At 38.7% G+C, this 18,243-nt stretch overlaps 1 protein-coding gene across 1 annotated transcript in view; it reads left to right on the forward strand.

The window, feature by feature from the left end:
* Positions 1 to 740: 740 nt before the first annotated feature.
* Positions 741 to 18,243, forward strand: part of LOC104157955 (E3 ubiquitin-protein ligase MIB1-like) — a 29,324-nt gene continuing 11,821 nt past the window's right edge. Inside the window, exons 1-5 of the mRNA XM_009695504.1 lie at positions 741 to 969; positions 5,357 to 5,528; positions 8,324 to 8,453; positions 9,478 to 9,582; positions 17,718 to 17,784. Of these exons, the coding sequence (XP_009693806.1) occupies positions 741 to 969; positions 5,357 to 5,528; positions 8,324 to 8,453; positions 9,478 to 9,582; positions 17,718 to 17,784 (703 nt within the window). The remainder of the gene's footprint in view (positions 970 to 5,356; positions 5,529 to 8,323; positions 8,454 to 9,477; positions 9,583 to 17,717; positions 17,785 to 18,243) is intronic.

The raw sequence follows: 18,243 nt of genomic DNA on the forward strand, positions 1-18,243 counted from the left end.
CTGAGGTTGGAGAGACATTAGGAGATGGCAGCTATTTAAAGGTAATTAGGCAAGGTGAAAGTACCCTTCTCATTACCTGGTTTCTTTTTTTTTTTTTCAATGCAGTATGGAGGATGATACAAAACTTGTTTCATTTTGAAATTGCCTGCTCCTAGGAAATTTTGAAGAATATTTAGAGGTTTAGTTTTTGCATTATCTCATTTTAGAGAGCTAAAGTGCTCTTGTTCACAACTGACCAACTGCAGGGCTGATGCTTGAATTTTGAAGTTTTTATGGCACTTTAATATATTCCACTAGCTTATTTAAGGCATTCTTTCCTCATATAAACTTTGTAAAGTTTGTGTTTCTCAACCTTTCTTAGCAGTCTTCCTTTTGAAGAGTGGAAGCGGTTTATGTGACAGATAAAGGTTACATTTGGGTCAGGATTTTAGTTTGGCTCGAGAACCTATACTTGACCCAGTCTCCTGGTGGTTCTTGTGTGCCGTGCTTCGATTTACATCGTGAGGTGGTTCTGGAGCACACAAACTGGTTTACTTTTTGGTGAAAGTAAATTGAAAGATGTGATCTCAATGCTGATGAGCATTCAGTCCACTGGGCTTGAGCAGAGCTAGTCTGAAGCATTAGAAATAACGTCTCCTTCCCTCCCCGCAAATGTGTGTGGGGCTAACATCGGGTCCTTGGTACTGAGTTTTGGTGAGCAGATGGAGACCACAGTGATGCAGGTTGTCCCCTTGCAGCCGATGGAGGGCCACAGTGGAGCAGGTATCCACACTGCAGCCCATGGGGAGCCCCATGCTGGAGCAGGTGGACATGCCCTGAAGGAAACTGCAGCCCATGGAGAGCCCATGCTTGAGGAATGTTTTCCTGATGGACTGCAGGCTGTCGAGAGGATCCATGCTGTGGCAGGGGAAAAGTATGAGGAGCTATTATGGACTGACCATAACCCTCCATTCCCCATCTTCACCAAAAGTTTTTCACCAAAAGGGTTGTCGGGCATTGAAACAGGCTGCTCGGGGAAGTGGTGGAGTCCCCATCCCTGGAGGTATTTAAAAGATGTGTAGATGTGGTGCTTAGGGGCATGGTTTAGTGGTGGACTTGGGAGTGCTAGGTTACTGGTTGGACTGCATGATCTTCAGGGTCTTTTCCAACCAAAATGATTGTATGATTCTACCTCCCCTGGGGAGAAGCATGGAGATGGAGGAGTTGGGGATGAAGAAGTGAAGTTATGTCTGGGAAGGAGGAAGGGTGTAGGGAGAAGGTGTTTTAGTTTTTGTCTTTCTTACCATCCTCTTATTTTTCATTGGCTATAAATTTAATTTCCCCTAAGTCAAGTCTGCTTTGCTTGTGATGGTAATTGATAACTGATCTCATTTTTGTCTTGACCTACAAGCTTTTTCATTTTATTTTCACTCCCCATCCTATTGAGGGGTAAGAGAGAGAGCAGCTGGGTGGGCCTCTGGCAGCCAGCCAAGGTCAACCCACCACACTTGTGTACCTGTAATACCTAGTTCAACTTAAAAAAAAATCTTTCAACCTTCTTTAAAACATACTGTTGATTTAAATTGTTCATTTTGTATTATGAACATGAATAAGAGTTTAGCTATCATATTTTATGATCCAGTAGTAGCACCTTGTTTTACCATCTTTTTCTAGCAGGTGAAGTTAAAACTCTGAGTCCACTGTCACCAGAGGCATACAAATCTACTTCTCCCTCCAGATCTCTAGAGCAGTGGTTAAACTTTCTGTAACAGGATTACTTGCCTGCTCCTGCCCTGCAATGCTTTGTTTGTCGTGCCAGCAGTGTTGTGCAGCGCCACAAAGAATGGGATTGGGAAACCAATCCAACTGAACATTTTTCCTCCTGGCTGTTTTCCAGCCGGGTATGTTTCTTGATCCAATTTACAGCTCAGGTCTGCAAAAACCTTTTGCTGGGCATAATGGAAAGAATGGAGCAGCATGATCAGGTGAGGCATGCACTTGAAGTGGGTGTTGCTGCTGGAATCATGTGTCAGGGAATGGATGAAGAAATGCTATATCTGTCAGGGTGGTGTTTAGGGATCTATGAGATAGAGATGTGACTCTTGATCAGGGACTCCAAATACAGACGTGCACTGTTCTCTTAAGTGCCAGACAGTATAGTCAGTAAGTGACTTTTGAGTCAAGTATCTTCTTATTTTTTAATTTTTTTTTTTATTGATCTTCCCTAGGGAAGTTTTTCTCCGTTTTTCCACAGCAGCTTTTGCCTCACTGGCTAGAAATACTTAGTTTTTATTTAAGTTTACTGTGAGATGACCTGGTTCTGTATTACATGACTCCTGATTAGACCTCTCTTTTGCCCTCTTTGCTGATACTTGGGCAAATTGAAGAATCCTGCAGCACCCAATTCCTTGGTCCTTTTATATCTACAATAAATGTGATCCTTGTCAAACTGCCTTCCCTGAAGTTCAGCAACCAGAGATGTGTAACTTATCTGTTTCTGTGTGAAATACCAATTTAGGAATGAATTTTTTAAAAAAACAAATACCACCCCTCAATCCCAAGCACCATAGCTAGTTAGACTTTTTAAGCAAGGCAACAGAACACCTTTTAATGCACCTGCTCTTGAGGACTACCAAAATTAGTAAAATGGTTCAATACGGTTCATAACAGTGAGGCAGCTACCGCAAGACCATAGCTAATACTATCCTTTTGAGTATTACGGATAAACCAGGCATCAAAGTCTTAGTGTATGTAACAAGAAAGATAGCTTTCTCCTTGATGTTAACCCTCTGTCTTGGGAATAAGGTCATTGATGGAGTTGTGGGGGGGAGAAGATGTCTGAGTGATTTCCAAATTCTTGTTTTGTAGAAAAATAGCATTTTTAGTTGTTGTTACTAGGCAGCAAATACTTTTTAGATGTAGGAGATTAGTTAAAAAGAATCATTATGGTATACGAGGTGTGTTGGCTGGCAGTTGGAGTTGGCAAATAATGTTATGGGTTGTAGGACTTCTCTGTGCCAGACCTTCATAGTTTCAGCACAGACTTTGTGGTCAAGGTATGGATGCCGCCTTAGTCATGAACTGCTCCAGAAATTACAGCAATCATTTAGTGTAATGTCAGCAGTTTCAGGGCTTTTGTTGTCACTGAAGGCTATCTTTGACTGTCCTGAAGAGCTGCTCAGATCTCTGCGGTGCTTTGTGCAGTCTTTGCTCCAAATGTGTTGCCTTTTCCAGCCTTAACTAAATGTTTATTTCAATGTTCATGCATGAGGCCAGAAATCTTCCTAAATAAATTTATAATCAAGGCTGGATGAGGGTGGTCTGAGAAGCCTTCTTGATTAGGAGAAATGAACATGAGATGATTTTGCTGACGTTCAGAGGGACCTTGGCAGGGTGGAGAAGTGGACCAACAGGAATCTCATGTAATTCAACAAAGGGAAAGGCCGAGTCCTGCACCTGAGAAGGAGTAACCCCTGCATCAGTACATGCTGGAGACAACTGGCTGGAGAGCAGCTTTGCAGGAGAGGACCTGGGGATCCCAGTGGACAACCAAATGACCATGAGCCAGCAATGTGCCCTTGTGACAATGAAGGCCAGTGGTATCCTGGGCTGCATTAGGAGGAGCGTTACTAGTAGGTCAAGGAGGTGATCCTTCCGCTCTACTCAGTACTGATGAGGGCACACTTGGAGTGCTGGGTCCAGTTCTGGGCTCCCCAGTGCGAGAGACATGGATCGACTGAGTGTGTCAAGCAGAGGGCTGTTTTAAGGGATCTTAAGGCATCTGGTATGTGGAGAGGCAGAGGGATCTGGTGGTGTTTAGCCTGAAAAGGGGAGGCTCAGGGGAATCTTAAGAGTGCATATAAATACCTGATGGAGGTTGTAAAGAGGATGGATCCGGGTTCTGTTCGGTGGGGTCAGGGAACAGGACAAGAGGCAATAGGCACAAACTGAAATACAGGAATTTCCGCTTAAGCGTGAGAAAAAACCATTTCTGCTCTAGGGGTGGTTAAACACTGGAACAGGCTGCATTGTGGAGTCTGCGTTCTTGGAGATGCTCAAAATCTGACTGGGTATGGTCCCGGGCAGCCGGCGCTAGTTTACCCTGCTTTGAGCAGCGATGGTTGGAGTAGACAATTTCTAGAGGTTAGGCAGCCGCCGCTAGTTTACCCTGCTTTGAGCAGTGATGGTTGGAGTAGACAATTTCTAGAGGTTACTTCCAACCTCAGCTATTACGTGATTCTGTGAAATGATTAGGCAGGAAGGTATTTCCTTCAGTTTTGCCTCTCCAGCTGTTGATTTTTCATCACTGCAGGTGGCTCAACTGTTGGACACAAGTGACTAATAGGTTTATAGTAAATTTGGCAGTCATTTCCAAAAGCATCCCTTCTGGAGGGGACAAAACCTGGGTTTTTTCCTCACTAATTTCAGAGTGATCTGGGTTTTTTTGCCTTTTTTTTAAGGGTGACTAACTGGGAAAATTCTGCTATTCCAACATTTTAGTGCTCGTTTTTATCTTGTGCTACAGACTGAATGCCAGTGCTACTGTCTTCTATTGCTCAATTTTTTCCAAACAGCAGCAAAATTTGATTTTTTTTTTTTTAAATAAGCTTGTGGCTGCCTAGTGTATTCAGAATGTGTGGATGGAAACTGTCTGTGACTGATGACTTTCGCTCTGCTGTAGCTTGGCAAAGCTGTAGGAGTAAGTAGTCTGGAGAGCTCAGTTTTTGTGGAAGGCTGGGCTGAGCACATGCTGGTGGGTTACATCTGGTCTGTCTTTGGCACATTCTTTTCAAAAAAATCAACATATAAAGCGGTAAAATGCTTCAAAAGTGGTAACAGATTTTCATGAAGCTAATGGCATCTATCCAAGAGAGCTTAATTTTTTTCTATACAAAAAAGAATAGAGATAATCACTTTTCCACTATAGAAAAGGTGTAAGTCAAACCAATGATTTTCAAACTGTCACACAGAGTTCAACACAGTAGCCTTTGTGGTATAAGGTGTGTTGATAGTCTTAATCCAGAGATAAAAATCCAGATTGCCTGTATATTTTTGATATATATATTTCTAACCCTTTAACTTGTAGTTAAAGGATGTCTCGTTTTCTTTCTCTGATTTGTATCAATGGAAAAAAGCAAACACAGGTTTCTCAGCTTTTTGAGCTGAGAAAAGATAGAACATTTCAGGAACAGACTGATAACTGGAGATAAGAGGCGAAGTCTGTTATCTTTTTCCCTCGGTCATATGGACTGATAGGGTATCACTAACAGCCTTTCTTTATTGTTAACTTTTTAGTGTATGGTTTCAAATTATAACGCTGCACAACAAAAATCTGTGTAGTGATGTTGTTAGTCTTTTTTTCTTTTTTTCCCTGCAGGTATCAAGCATGATGGGACTATGTGTGATACTTGTCGACAGCAACCCATCATTGGCATCCGATGGAAATGTGCTGAATGCACAAATTATGACTTGTGCACAGTTTGCTATCACGGGGACAAACATCACTTGAGGCATCGTTTTTACAGAATTACCACACCAGGAAGTGAAAGGTAAAATGTAATTTTTTTTTTTCCCCCTGAAATTAAATAGGAACAGTTAGTTGTGGTTAACTTCTAAACTGCAGATTTGGTTATTGAAACTTGGAGTAAGCAAGATAGTGGCTTGAGGCGTAGATTCTGTTATTGGTTTACCTCTATGTGAGGCAAGGTAGCTAGGACAGATCTTTGGAACTTGGAAAGCGTGGAAATTTTAGGAAGAATGGAGTAGAGAAAGAAGTTAAGATATTATTCAGTTTCTTTTAACCTCATTGCAGTCTTCCTAGTTCTTGTGTTATCGTATAGCAGCTTTAAAACAAAGGCAGTTATTTTTACACAGTGTATAATCACAAAATGATTTGTCAGTGAATTCCTGAATGTGAAAGTTTGCTTAAGTTTAATCAAAAATGGTGCAGGCAGATTGAGGTGAAAATACACTCCTTGTGGGCTATGAAGAACAGAATGATCTGGAGACAAAACCTCTGACTTGAACTGCTTAAACTTCTGACTATAGAAAGCAGAAAAAGATACTGTGAAGGGTTGTTCTTCATGTTCTTTTCTTCAGCATCTATTATCATGTCCCAGTGAAGAACTCTGAACAAAATTGGCGTTTAGTGTTTTCTTGCATAGCTGTTCTTGTGTTCCTGACTTTAAACAACTTGTTTAAATCCAAAGCCCCTCTTTGTTATGATTTATCTACTGGTTAAGTGAAAACGGTGATATTTGCCTGTTGCTAAATACTTGGAGAGCTATGGTAAAGCATTGTGTAAAGGCTACATGCTATGGTATCAGCTCTGTGAGAACTCTCCAGAATGTTCTTTCCTTAAATAATTGGAAGCTGTTTTTGTTAGATACGATCATCAGTTAAATGCCACGTATGTACAACAACATTTGTTTCCTCTGGGAGAAGTTAGGTTTACAAACAATGTTGTAATTTAGTGATGTGCTTTTATTGGTACGTTTACGGTTAAGGGAAGTGGTTGGAACACACAAACTGAGTTTTCCTATCGTCTCTTGTAGGGACTGTGTTTATTTTCTCAAACATTTGCCTTGAAGTTTAACTATGGCTCAAATGCCCAGGTCAGTGGCTTAATTGAAAAGTAACTTCTGTTTTTTTGAGGTTCATGCCAGCAGATCTAGAGACCAAATAAGTGTCATAAGCTTAGTGTTTCGATTATGATGTTTAATGCAGAACAAGACTTAGAAGTTGAATCCAGACTAGAAAGTGCTGGTTTAGTGTAATTAATAGAGAACAGGTAACAAAATACAGATCTGATTTTCTATTTATTTATTTTTCTAAAAAATCTCATTGCTTTTCAGAATGCTTGCCAGATTCTTTTTCTTTTGTATATGTATTTTTTTTTAAGCTGAAGTTTCCTTTGTAGTTTTAAATGGTCTGTTATGAGGTATAGATCATAAGTTTTAATTTTGTAGATAGATTGTAGGCAATGTATAGAATTGCAGGAAGTCTTTTGCATTTTGTTAGTTTCTCCCTACCTCTGTTTACTCCCATTGAGCTCTGTTTTGCAGCTCTTATTGAGGAGGCAGCTTCATCTGCCAAGGAGCTGTTTCTGTTTGGATCAAGCTTAGCTGTGAAAAATTGATTAACGTGAACTGTTTGAGGGAGGAGAAAAGGGCAAAGCAGTGCTATTAAATTTGAGGGATGTCTCATAGGAAAAATGGCAAGAGGCATCTAAGGACGTTTGGATGAAGGAAAGCATAAGCTCTACCTATTTTATTCTTGAGTCTGTGGGGTAACGTATTGACAGCATACCAAAGTAACGTATGCTGGTTTTTGTCTCAGTTTTGTAGGTGTTGAGAACTTTCTAAAACGCTGCCCTAAAGAACATATCTTTGCGTTTTCTATCACTCTTTTATATTACTTGGATAAAAATGGCTAGTATTTTCACGTCCTGGTTGCTTTGGTTCCAACAGTTTAACTTTTTCCTTGTCTGCCATCTGCTGGATGCTAGAAGTGTAGCAGGAGGGTGATACGCTTCCTGGAGAGGTCAGGAAACGGTCAGGATTTCAGCTGAAAAATACTTTTGTCTGGCAACATTTTCCTGGCATGAAGTAAGAAATCTGGTTGCATGCAAACTGGTGGCTTTTGAGGTGACTGAAAAGGCAGGAAAACGTTTGTCTCTTTGTTTCTATTTGTAAGTTAAATACTCATGAACTGTGCTGTTTGGGCTTATCTACTTCAGTTCTGTTGAAGTCAGAGGGAAAGAAGAGGTTCGCTTTAGAAAAAATAACATATTATGACTGAAAAAAAGGATGCTGATATGTTGAATTAAATTTGCCAAGATACTCTATAAGAAGTATGTAGAAAATAAAGTGAGACATGGAGGGGAAAGAGATGTAGCTCTTACTTAATAGCATAATTCTGAATGAGAATGGCAGGGCAATTGCAGGACAGTAGTATTGGTCTAGGTTACACCTGGGAGAAACAGAAATATGTTGTCCATATGGCTCTGTATGTTTCTCTGATGATTTTAGTAATGAGTACAGATTTATATGTAAGTGGTTACAAGATTATTGCTGGTAGTAGGAAGTTTGGAGAAGAAATGATCATTAGAATTAAAAAATAATTATAAGAGTACAATAACTCAGGTTTAGTAAGGTCATGGGTTTTTATCTTGTGGGCTGCTGTTTGAGTTGAGAATTGAATGAATGTGATTCATGCACTGAAATCTGCTTTTGTGGGGTTATTTTTGTTTCAAGATACTCTCCTGCCTTCCCACCCCCAAAGACTCATTTTGGACTTTCTTCATTATCTTGACATTTGTGGGTTCTTCTTTTAATAACTTCAGGGTATTGTTGGAGTCTCGCCGTAAATCAAAGAAAATTACAGCAAGAGGAATCTTTGCAGGTGCCAGGGTGGTGCGAGGAGTTGACTGGCAATGGGAAGATCAAGATGGTGGCAATGGGCGTAGAGGAAAGGTAAAAATAAAACTGGTTTAAATAAGAAGATGCATTTCTGCATGCTCCTGTAATGGCCTCAGTGGCCTTTCTAATTGTAGAGTAAAAATATCGTCATAAAAGTTACTATTTTAATTTGCTGGACATTTAAAAATCTTATTCTGTAATGCTCAAGCATTTAGAAAGAGGAGGGAATGTATACTATGACCGGTTCTTCTAAATTTTTATTTGTTTTCATCTTGATTATTTACTCCTTGCTGTGAATTTGGCAAGATGTTTTGAAATCTCCGAAACTTTGCAAAATAAGGGTCTTATCCTGCTTTGTCTGCTTTATGTACTAAACTTAATTTAATGGGATTATTTGCAAGCTGAAAATACATATAAATGCTTATAAGCATTTTCAACGAGGAAAAGCAGATGGTAGATAGCAGAAACAGCTTTTAAATACAAAGAAGAATGAAGACAAATTCTGGAAATTGTGGTTTGTTTTTTTTTTTTTAAATAATGGAAGTGTTTTCAGAATGTGGTGCATGGCCTCATGGTTTTAGAAATGTCAGGGAAAGTGCTTTTCACTCCTCCTTTTGCAATGTTGTTGAACAGATTGGCTCTGAATACAAAACTTTGTCCCCTAACATAGTGCACTGCCACTAGGCTAATACAGGTTAAACCAGACAAATTGAAGCAATTAAAATAATTTTCATCCTGTTTTTCTTAGTTAAATGCTGCTTCTAGTTAGAACGTGTCAAAGCATCAGAAAATAAATTTTTACGGTTCAGTATTTGTTCTCTACTTACATGGTTAGATTACCTACCAAATAAACAAAAGAAAAATAGGCCTACAAAGTCTTTATTCAGGCTGCCATCTTATTAAGACACCTAGGGAACACTTATATCGCACAGAAAACATCTTCAGAATACATTGTCTTAAATTCAGTAAAACTGCTGTATCTTGAAATATTCTGAAGAGATGAATAAGGCTTTAAGTTCAAATTGTGCTTTTAAGTCTTTGTTCTAGAAAATGTTTTCTTATTTTTAAAACTGAATAGGTAACTGAAATCCAAGATTGGAGTGCATCGAGTCCACATAGCGCAGCATATGTTCTTTGGGACAATGGTGCTAAAAACCTTTACAGAGTTGGCTTTGAGGGCATGGTAAGTATAAAAGAACATAAAGGGTAAAATGTGTGGTGGGGGAAGGGCAGTAAGAATAACTTGTGCTTTATTATCCTGCTTTTGTAATATCCTTTGTCAGTTTGCATGCTATTAGTCAGGTCATTGTGAATACAGCTGTACACATCATGCATATGTATTAGTAAGAAAGTCTGATCTGGGAATTTATAAAATGTGTGAATAACTCAAAGTTAAGGGCTTGTTTCTGCCAGAGTATGGTAAATGTTTACATCACATACATGATTATCTTACTGTGCTACTATTGTGCTTAAATTAGAATTCAGAAAAGAAGAATCTTAGTTATGAACTTTGTAAAGACCCTATTTCTTTAACTTCTGAACTCTTCAGTTCACTTCCAGTTTTGGTATGATTACTGCAAGATTTGCAGTTTTTATATTACTAGCAACACTCAGAATCCTCTTGAGAGCATTTTTTTTTTTTGTCAATGGAAAGGTGTTGAATTAAGTTACAACTTTAATTTACTTTAGCACTAAATTTTTCTTTTTCACTTCCTAGCTTCTGCAGCTACTTCTACAGCTTTAGAGAGAAAATGAGTCAGACTCTAGCCTAAGTGCCTTCTGTTGCTGGGTTTTCTTATCCTAATGTGGGTCAGGGAAAGGTTACTTTGATTATCAACTGCTTGTAACATCTTAATTAGCATTTTCTTTGCGTGATTTTTGTTTGATACTGCAGAGGAAAACCATGTTAACTTAACACCGAAGTGTCATCTCGTCAGATGTGTATCAGTAATAGAATGTTAAACAATGACTCGTCTACTTCTTTTGAAAGTAAAATATGTTGCCTTATAACCTCATTTGAAATAAAGTTTATTTTTATAATAAAAAATAAATACTAAATACCACTTTTGCAGTAAATACATATTTTACTGTCAGATTTAAAAAGAGTAAACATATTTAGTGCAGGTTGGCTTTTCTGATGCATGAAGATGCTAAGGATAAAATATAAGTCAGTATTAAATTATGTGCTTCATGGTCCCCCCCAGTTCTAAAGAAAATTCCTGATATACTGGCAAAAGGGGAAGTTAGATGTAGTATTTTGTAGTATAATATTATTAAACCAATGGTTGGTTATTGTCCCTCTTAGATTTGATTGTGATGCACGGAAAAGGAACACAACTACAAAATCTAGATAGAATGAGATACAGATCAACTGATTTTTTTTTTGCTGTTGCAATTTCAGTTACTGTGTTCAAACTTGTGGACTGTGCTGTGGAATCATTAAAGATTCCTTCTGGCCTTAGAAAAATATATTTAAGATAAGTTATATTCTGTTCTGAAATAATTATTCCCTTAATAAAAATACATTTATTATTTGTAAATCAGCTATATTCTGTTGCCAAACTATTGCCACATAAGGAAGTGTTAAATATTTCTAGAATACTTATTCAACTACTACAACTGTAAATTTGAATGGATAAGGGTGACCCTTCCCACAAGATTTGTACAAATAGAAATATTTGGTTAGTCATTTAATCAACATCAAAAAACTGTTAAAATGTGTGTGAAGCGTACATATACGTATGTATTATATGTACGTACATATGTATAAAAAGAATAATTTGAGGCTTTAAATGTAGTGCTTACCTTATTGTAATCCATTCCTACAATAATTTTATCTTTGTCAGATACTTTTATCAAATGCAATTTTTACTTATGACAGAATGGATTCTTGGATATCTGTGACAAATAGTCATTTGAATGTAATGCTAAATGTTATAACTGATGAATTGCTTGTTAAGTGTACAATTTATTGTGATTATTTACTACTATTTATGTGCTGTTATGTAAAGCTGTCTAATAGACTATCAGAAAGTTCATATAAAGTCGGGGCAAACTTGTTCTGGGACTTGGAAATTGGTTAAGAAAGTCAAGAGAATGTGGAATCACCCACACTCAGTGTGTGCCTGTGTAAATACAGCTGGGAAGAGACCCCTCCTTGCAAAGGAACAGCACTTGGCTCAGATGCAAATGGAGCTGATTAAAGAAACTCAGCTTATTATTTATTGTAAGTCAGGGTTGATTGTTTGATAGCTGACAGGCTGCATCTGGTCCTCAAAATTAATCTTTCTGGCCTGCCAGCTTTTCCTTGGGAGAGGTGAGGATTGGCTGGTGGGGCAGCAGGTGCTGGCTGAAAACTTGTGTTTATTTGTGGTCAGCTCCTTAGAGTTTTTATTTGAGTTTGCTGTTGCTGTGTTTACATATGAAGGGGTTGGGAGGGGTGCATCTTGCCTTGCTTTGTGAAGCCTGGCATTTAAATCTGGGAATTTCTGCTGCCACAGGCCACAAAGTCCCATATTGAAATCCGTTTTTATGATGCTGTTGGTTGAATAACATGTTAGCTACATCCATAGTAGGAATAAAGTACTGTTGGCTAATATGGTTATTGACACTGCTTGCAATTCATATCTATATGGATACAGATTCTAGAGCCAGACCAAGCTGTTAACCACATTACTTGCTTTAGAAATGTGTGTACATAGCCTTTTGCAATAGAAAGATACACTACGTGGAATTGGGAGTTAATGAGAAGACTGTGATTTAGCTTTTTGGACTTGTTTTTATTTCTTCATGTCACACAGCTGAGGATGTAAAGCTAGTAACTTCCATTGGTTTTCAATAACCATTATGTTCTACTACTAATTAATAGAATGATTTTGCTATAACAACTTAAGAAAATAATTCCATGAGCAGGAGTGCCCTAAATCAATTTCATTATTTAGGAATTTGTTTTGTGCTACCAGATTTCTTTGCTCTGTACCACTTGCCTTTTTTGGTGAGATTAACCTCCTCTTCTTGTTTTCCATTGTGGAGGATCTTGCTTTCATCTGTGTAGCCTCTGAAAGAAGTGGCTGTAGCTATCATCCGTCATTGTCACAGTAATCTGTAAGCCATCTGTGTTTGTGTACTTTTTTCCCCAAATTCTGAATAGTTGAGTGCATAAGGGAAATGGAGAAGATTCCTTGCCCTTGTGGTTTTGACATTACTTTAAACTTTCTTGTCCTGATTGATACCTAGTGTCTGTTCATCAACATTTATTTGAGTTACCCGTAAAGATAATCCTTGAAATTACTCTAGAGGCTTTTAAGAATGACTTATCAAGACTTTTTTTAAAATAAAAACAAGGTAAATGTCTTAGCATACTAGGCATTGAAGGTAAGTTATATAGAAGTATGCTTTCTGCTGCGGTTACAACTGTCAGATCTGTAGTATAAGTCAAATCTTCAGCTCTCTAGTCTTTCATTTTGTCCCCAGTGTGTTCAAAATGAGGGGTTTAGGAGGGAGTAACAAGAATTTTCATTATTTTGTTAGTTTAGTGTCCTTCTGTTGCTTCTAGGTGCTGATCAAAACTGATTTAAAACACAGAAACATGAATTTTGGCCACCTTTACACATGCAGCAGGTGTTTTTTATTATATTACTTGCAGTGTAGCCAAAGTTAGGTGGTTGGTTGTTTTGGAATCCAGAGAGGAAGGAGATATTTATGTATACCTTATGCCTTTATTTGCATTTGTCAGCAGACTTTGTTTTGCTTCTTGTTTATGTAGTCTTATTTTGCTACAATTCTCCTGTAGTCTTAACCAAGCCAAGTTTTTCATCTCTGTAACTGAATTGCTTAGAAACATATTTCCCTTAAGCAGAAATGTACTTACTGATCCTTTTCCAATTTTGTTATTTACAGTATTAACCCACAAGGAAGGCTTTAAAATGATGCTCCTTTAAAAAAAAAAAAGTTACACATGGAAAGTTTTTATAAGTGCCTATAATCAATAGACAGTAAGGTTATAAACTGTTCACTCAGGAGTTGCCTGAGGTCTGATTTCTTCAGTAAGAAGCTGTTGCTGTTGTTTTTATACCTCATGCCTCTGTCATTTCAGTCACTTTCTCTGTCATCTTCTATTGTCTCCTTTTATTGCATTCACTTTTCTCAGCTTCCTGAAACTGACAATTATTTGAGTTCATTAAATTTGAAATACTGCATTTCTTATAAACTTTTACGTAAAACTTATGGAATTATCCAATCCCTTGTTGTCTTAATCAGGTGACAAAGTGGTATGTGCTGGGCTTTTTCGATTTGCCCTGTATTTCCTTGCCAAAAGCTGTTGTGAGTTTAAAGACTTAAAATGACCTGTAGTGAGTGTATTCATTGCTACCTCAAACACCTGCAGGTGTGGCACCATTCCTACTGTAAGATCAGTATTAATTTCTCTCCTGATATTTGCTGCTGGTGGTAGATGCTGTTTCAGTGCATCTGGATGAAACATTCTTCTTTTTCTTGGCAGCACACCCTAGTTTTCTTATCAAGTCTATAGACTCCCCTCCCTGGTTTGGATGAATGGCATTCCATATTGATTGGAATAACTTAATAGTTACTCCAGTAGGCAGCTGCTCCTTCAGCATTGTTTTCCTCTTCAAGGTCAGGGATAATGGCACTTCTATACCATCTACTAACGCTGCTGACATTGCTGTAACATACATTTTTTCATTTTCTGAAGTTTTTATGATGATGAAATTGCAACTGTTTTTTCAGTAGTATAACTGGGTGGTAAGTCAAACTGTAATGTTTTCTGTATTTACCATTTGGCTGAGCAGATCATGATATCTATGTAATCCAGTCACAGCTGCAATGCAGTTTTTCAGCAAGTCAGAAGGTAGATGCTAGAAGATGAAAATTCTCTGCTGAAGGCAAACCCCATTATTACCCACTGGTCTTGTGCATCAGCTGTTACTGCTGATCTGAAAGTCCTGCTGTACAGTGTTTTGTGCTGGTGCTATTCCTTGAGTTTTCATGATGATGCTTAACTGGGGCTTCCATCTCTTCTCTAACTATACACAAATTCCACAAAATCTCTAGCTTGTTTTTCTGTTTCCTTAAAGAATCCTATTCAGGGTTCGTTGAATGATTTCCTTATCAAGTTAGTGTATAAAAGCTTATGTTTTGTTTTCATCTTTGCATGTTTGTCTCCACCATGTGTTTACACCCAACCTCACAGTTGTTACTACTTCTGCGCACAGCGTCACCATGAGTCTAAAACTTGCATTTTAACATCCCTTGTGTTTTGGTGCATTCCCTTTTTGCATTTTTATGTCTCATCTCTGTACGATCTGCACTTTCAGTCCATTTACAAGACTGCGGGAGACTTTTATAACTTGTAAAAATCCAGGTGGAGTTCTCCGACGTGCGGTACAGCAGAGCTGGCTGAGCGAGCAGAAGAGCTGGCAGCAGCGATGTGCATCGGCTGTGTTTGTGCTCCATCCTCACTAGGGAAGCCTCTTGCCAGGCAGTCAATCCCCAGGGGAGGATGACCAGGAGCTTAACACCACCCCTAATTTTTTACTTAAGGTACTTGGGCAGAAGAAAGCTTCTTTTCCTTTTCTGATAAGTATGGTAGCTGAGTGCTACCATACATATAGTTGCTTACCCAGCTTTCGTGGTACTGAAGTACAAACCAACTAAGTAGGTTTCCTATCTTAAAACTCCAGGATCTTTTTTAGGTTTAGTTATGGGGTTTTTTTAAGATGTTTGCAGACCTTTAGCATGTTGATGTTACTTTTGTTAGTAGTGCTGTTTGCAAAATTGCTGAAGGAACTCTTTGCTGTGTATACAGTAGACAGAAGATGATCCAAGGGCTGGAGCACCTCTGCTGTGAGGACAGGCTGAGAGAGTTGGGGTTGTTCAGCCTGGAGAAGAGAAGGCTCTGGGCAGACCTTAGTGCAGCCTTCCCGTACCTAAAGGGGCCGACAAGAAAGGTGGGGAGGGGCTTTGTACAAGGGCATGGAGTGATAGGACAAGGGGCAATGGCTTTGAACTGGAAGAGCGAAGGTTTAGATGAGATATTAAGAAGAAATTCTTCATGGTGAGGGAGGTGAGGCAGTGGCAGAGGTTGCCCAGAGAAGCTGTGGCTGCCCCATCCCTGGAAGTGTTCAAGGCCAGGTTGGATGGGGCTGTGAGCAACCTGGTCTGGTGGGAGGTGTCCCTGCCCATGGCAGGGGGCTTGGAACTGGGTGGGCTTTAAGGTCTCTTCCAACCAGACCATTCTGTGATTCTATGTATGAGTTAGTTTCTTACTGCCTTAATCTCTGTCAAGTGCCTCATCTTTCTGCGCGTTTTGAGTCCTCAGTTTTTTGGTGAAGGCCTATGTAAATAAAATTACCTTGTTTTTCTGTGATACTTAGATCTGACTCCTGTTTTACTTGGCGGTCTAACATTGACTTCATGATGTAAGTGAAAGGAAGACAGATGTGAAGCGGAGGTTCAACATCAAGCTATCACTTAGTTTCACAACCAAGTATATCATTACACTCCAGAAATAAACTGTGCACAGGACATGGTACAGGCAGGGTAAAAAGAGAGTGCAGATTTCTACATTTCTGGGTTTGGTTTTTTTGTTTTGTTTTGGTTTTTTTCTATAAAATGTAAGATATTTTAACCTCCTTCCTAATAATTTCTGCTGCAAGATAGTAATTAGGCTGTTGCTGAATATTTTATTTCTTCTGCTGGCTTTTAGCCATCAGTCTGCTCTGTACATTAACACTTGCTGTAATGCAAGCGATCTTTCACTGAGATTTGGCCTGACTGGGAGGAGAATGGTTTAGGACCCTCTTAATGCTCTCAAGAATGTGAAAACAGCTTTTGCACGTGTACCTCTTCCTGACTCCCACACAGACAGCTGGCTGTTACACGACCTGAAGAGTTTGTATTCAGTGGGTGAGACCAAGAGCTCCCAGGCACATCAGATCTCTGTTGGTCTGGGGGAATGAATGGGCTTGCCATCTGGGATGCTCAGCTCAGCCCCTTTGTCTTTGTCCCAGTTAAACCCAGCACCTGCCCACTGGGCAGCAGCATTTTGTCGCAGGCTTTCTGCTGCTGTACTGAGCAAGCTCTGTCTCTGGTTTCTTGTAGGATTTGAAGAGCGGCTGAATCTCATTCTTTTCATCTGGCTGTTTTCATCACTTTTTCAAAAAGTGGCAGTACATTCTTTGTAGATCAGGATATACACTGAATTTTGCATTGTTTCTGGCTGCTTAGCAGTTACAGGTTGCTGAGGGTAGTATTGGGTTTGTCAGTGCCTTGATGATTTGGAAGACTTGAGAGTTTTCATTTTAATCCTTTTACAGAAGAACAGTCTTGTCAATAAATCTTGGGTGTGGGGAAGAATAATTGTTAAAGTATTTGTTTAGTTCTGGTTGATTATATCATAACCACCACCTGTCCTATATTTCCTCCCCTATCCCATAGAATATTCTGACACACTTTGCAAACTGTTTCCTATCCCCTTCCCAACGCATTGTGCACACAAAATACCCTTTGTGTAGTGAGAGTTGTTCCGTAAGGAACAATGGCAGATGGTAGCCATTTGACTTTAAGGGTTATACAGGGGAAAAACTAGAGGAAAGGAGAATTATAGGAGCTCTGTTGGCTTTCTGGATAGGAGTTGGTTATCACACTTAACTTCTGTTTCTCAGATAATATCAAACAGTCTTTCTGGAGGATGAGCTTTAGAACTTTTCTGTTTAAAAAGATCGTGTTTAGCTCAGCATAGTGGTGTTTTTGTTTTGTTTCTTTAAAAAGTAATATCCTTGTGTTCTGTATATTCTTAATTGGAAATTCTTAATTTTGTAGAAGTTGGGTCCGGGTTCTGTAAGTTAAACATGTATCTGTCAAAAAAGATTGGTAAGAGGGGGCAGCACTGGCAGGCATTAAATGATTGGTACAGGAAAGGCTGTGGCCTCGAGCACTATCTGCAGATGTTTTTCTTTGTTTCCTTGCTTGTGTCTACAGACTTTTTAAAAGGAAAGGTAAATTTATAGAACAATGCAAAGAAGCTTTGTATTATTTTAATACCTACCTTTGAGTTAATATCTCATCCTTTATAGCCTTTTTTGTTGGTGAAGGTTATTAAAATCTTGGGAGTGTCAAGGCTGATAGATTGGAAAGTATTTGAGATTAATTGCATCAATAACAAATTCATGAGGCATGCTTTTTGTACACATAATTTTCATCCTTTCTTAACGGAGTGTATTTCAGTTCTAGTTTCACTGACTTACGTTAACCTGGAGACTCAGAGAGGACTAAAGTTGTCTCAATCTCTCTCCGTAGTCTGACCTGAAATGTGTTCAAGATGCAAAAGGAGGTTCTTTCTACAGGGACCATTGTCCTGTGTTAGGTGAGTTGAAGATAGAGTAAATTTTTCTTGATGCGTGTTAATTATAGTCTAGATTTCTCTTTCCTTTTTAAATGTCACCTAAAAAGACTGCCCTTACTAGTGAAATATAAATGGTAGCAGTTCTATGCATTAATGATAAATTGTAACACTTTTCTAAATGTGTTTGGTATCAGTGTGCCCAGTGGAGCTCTTAAGTGTTACTAAGTAATAATTTGAGTAACATGTCTTGTGTGCTGTGTTTCTAAAAAGCTAAACATGACTGTGCATTCTTCTAAGACTTTCTTAATTATTCAGAGATGTTCAGTGAAGTAGCATGTACATAGCCATAAACAGGAGTCATTTGAATGTGTAACTTAACCTGTTATTTTATACTAATACTAATCCATGTTGTGAAATCTTGGTTGAGGTTTTCCATATCAGCTATTGCACTGACTTATTCCTCTAGTGTCTAATCACTAA

The sequence above is a fragment of the Cariama cristata genome, unplaced genomic scaffold (assembly GCF_000690535.1).
Source record: "Cariama cristata isolate BGI_N322 unplaced genomic scaffold, ASM69053v1 scaffold210, whole genome shotgun sequence".
In the NCBI taxonomy this organism is placed as follows: domain Eukaryota; kingdom Metazoa; phylum Chordata; class Aves; order Cariamiformes; family Cariamidae; genus Cariama; species Cariama cristata.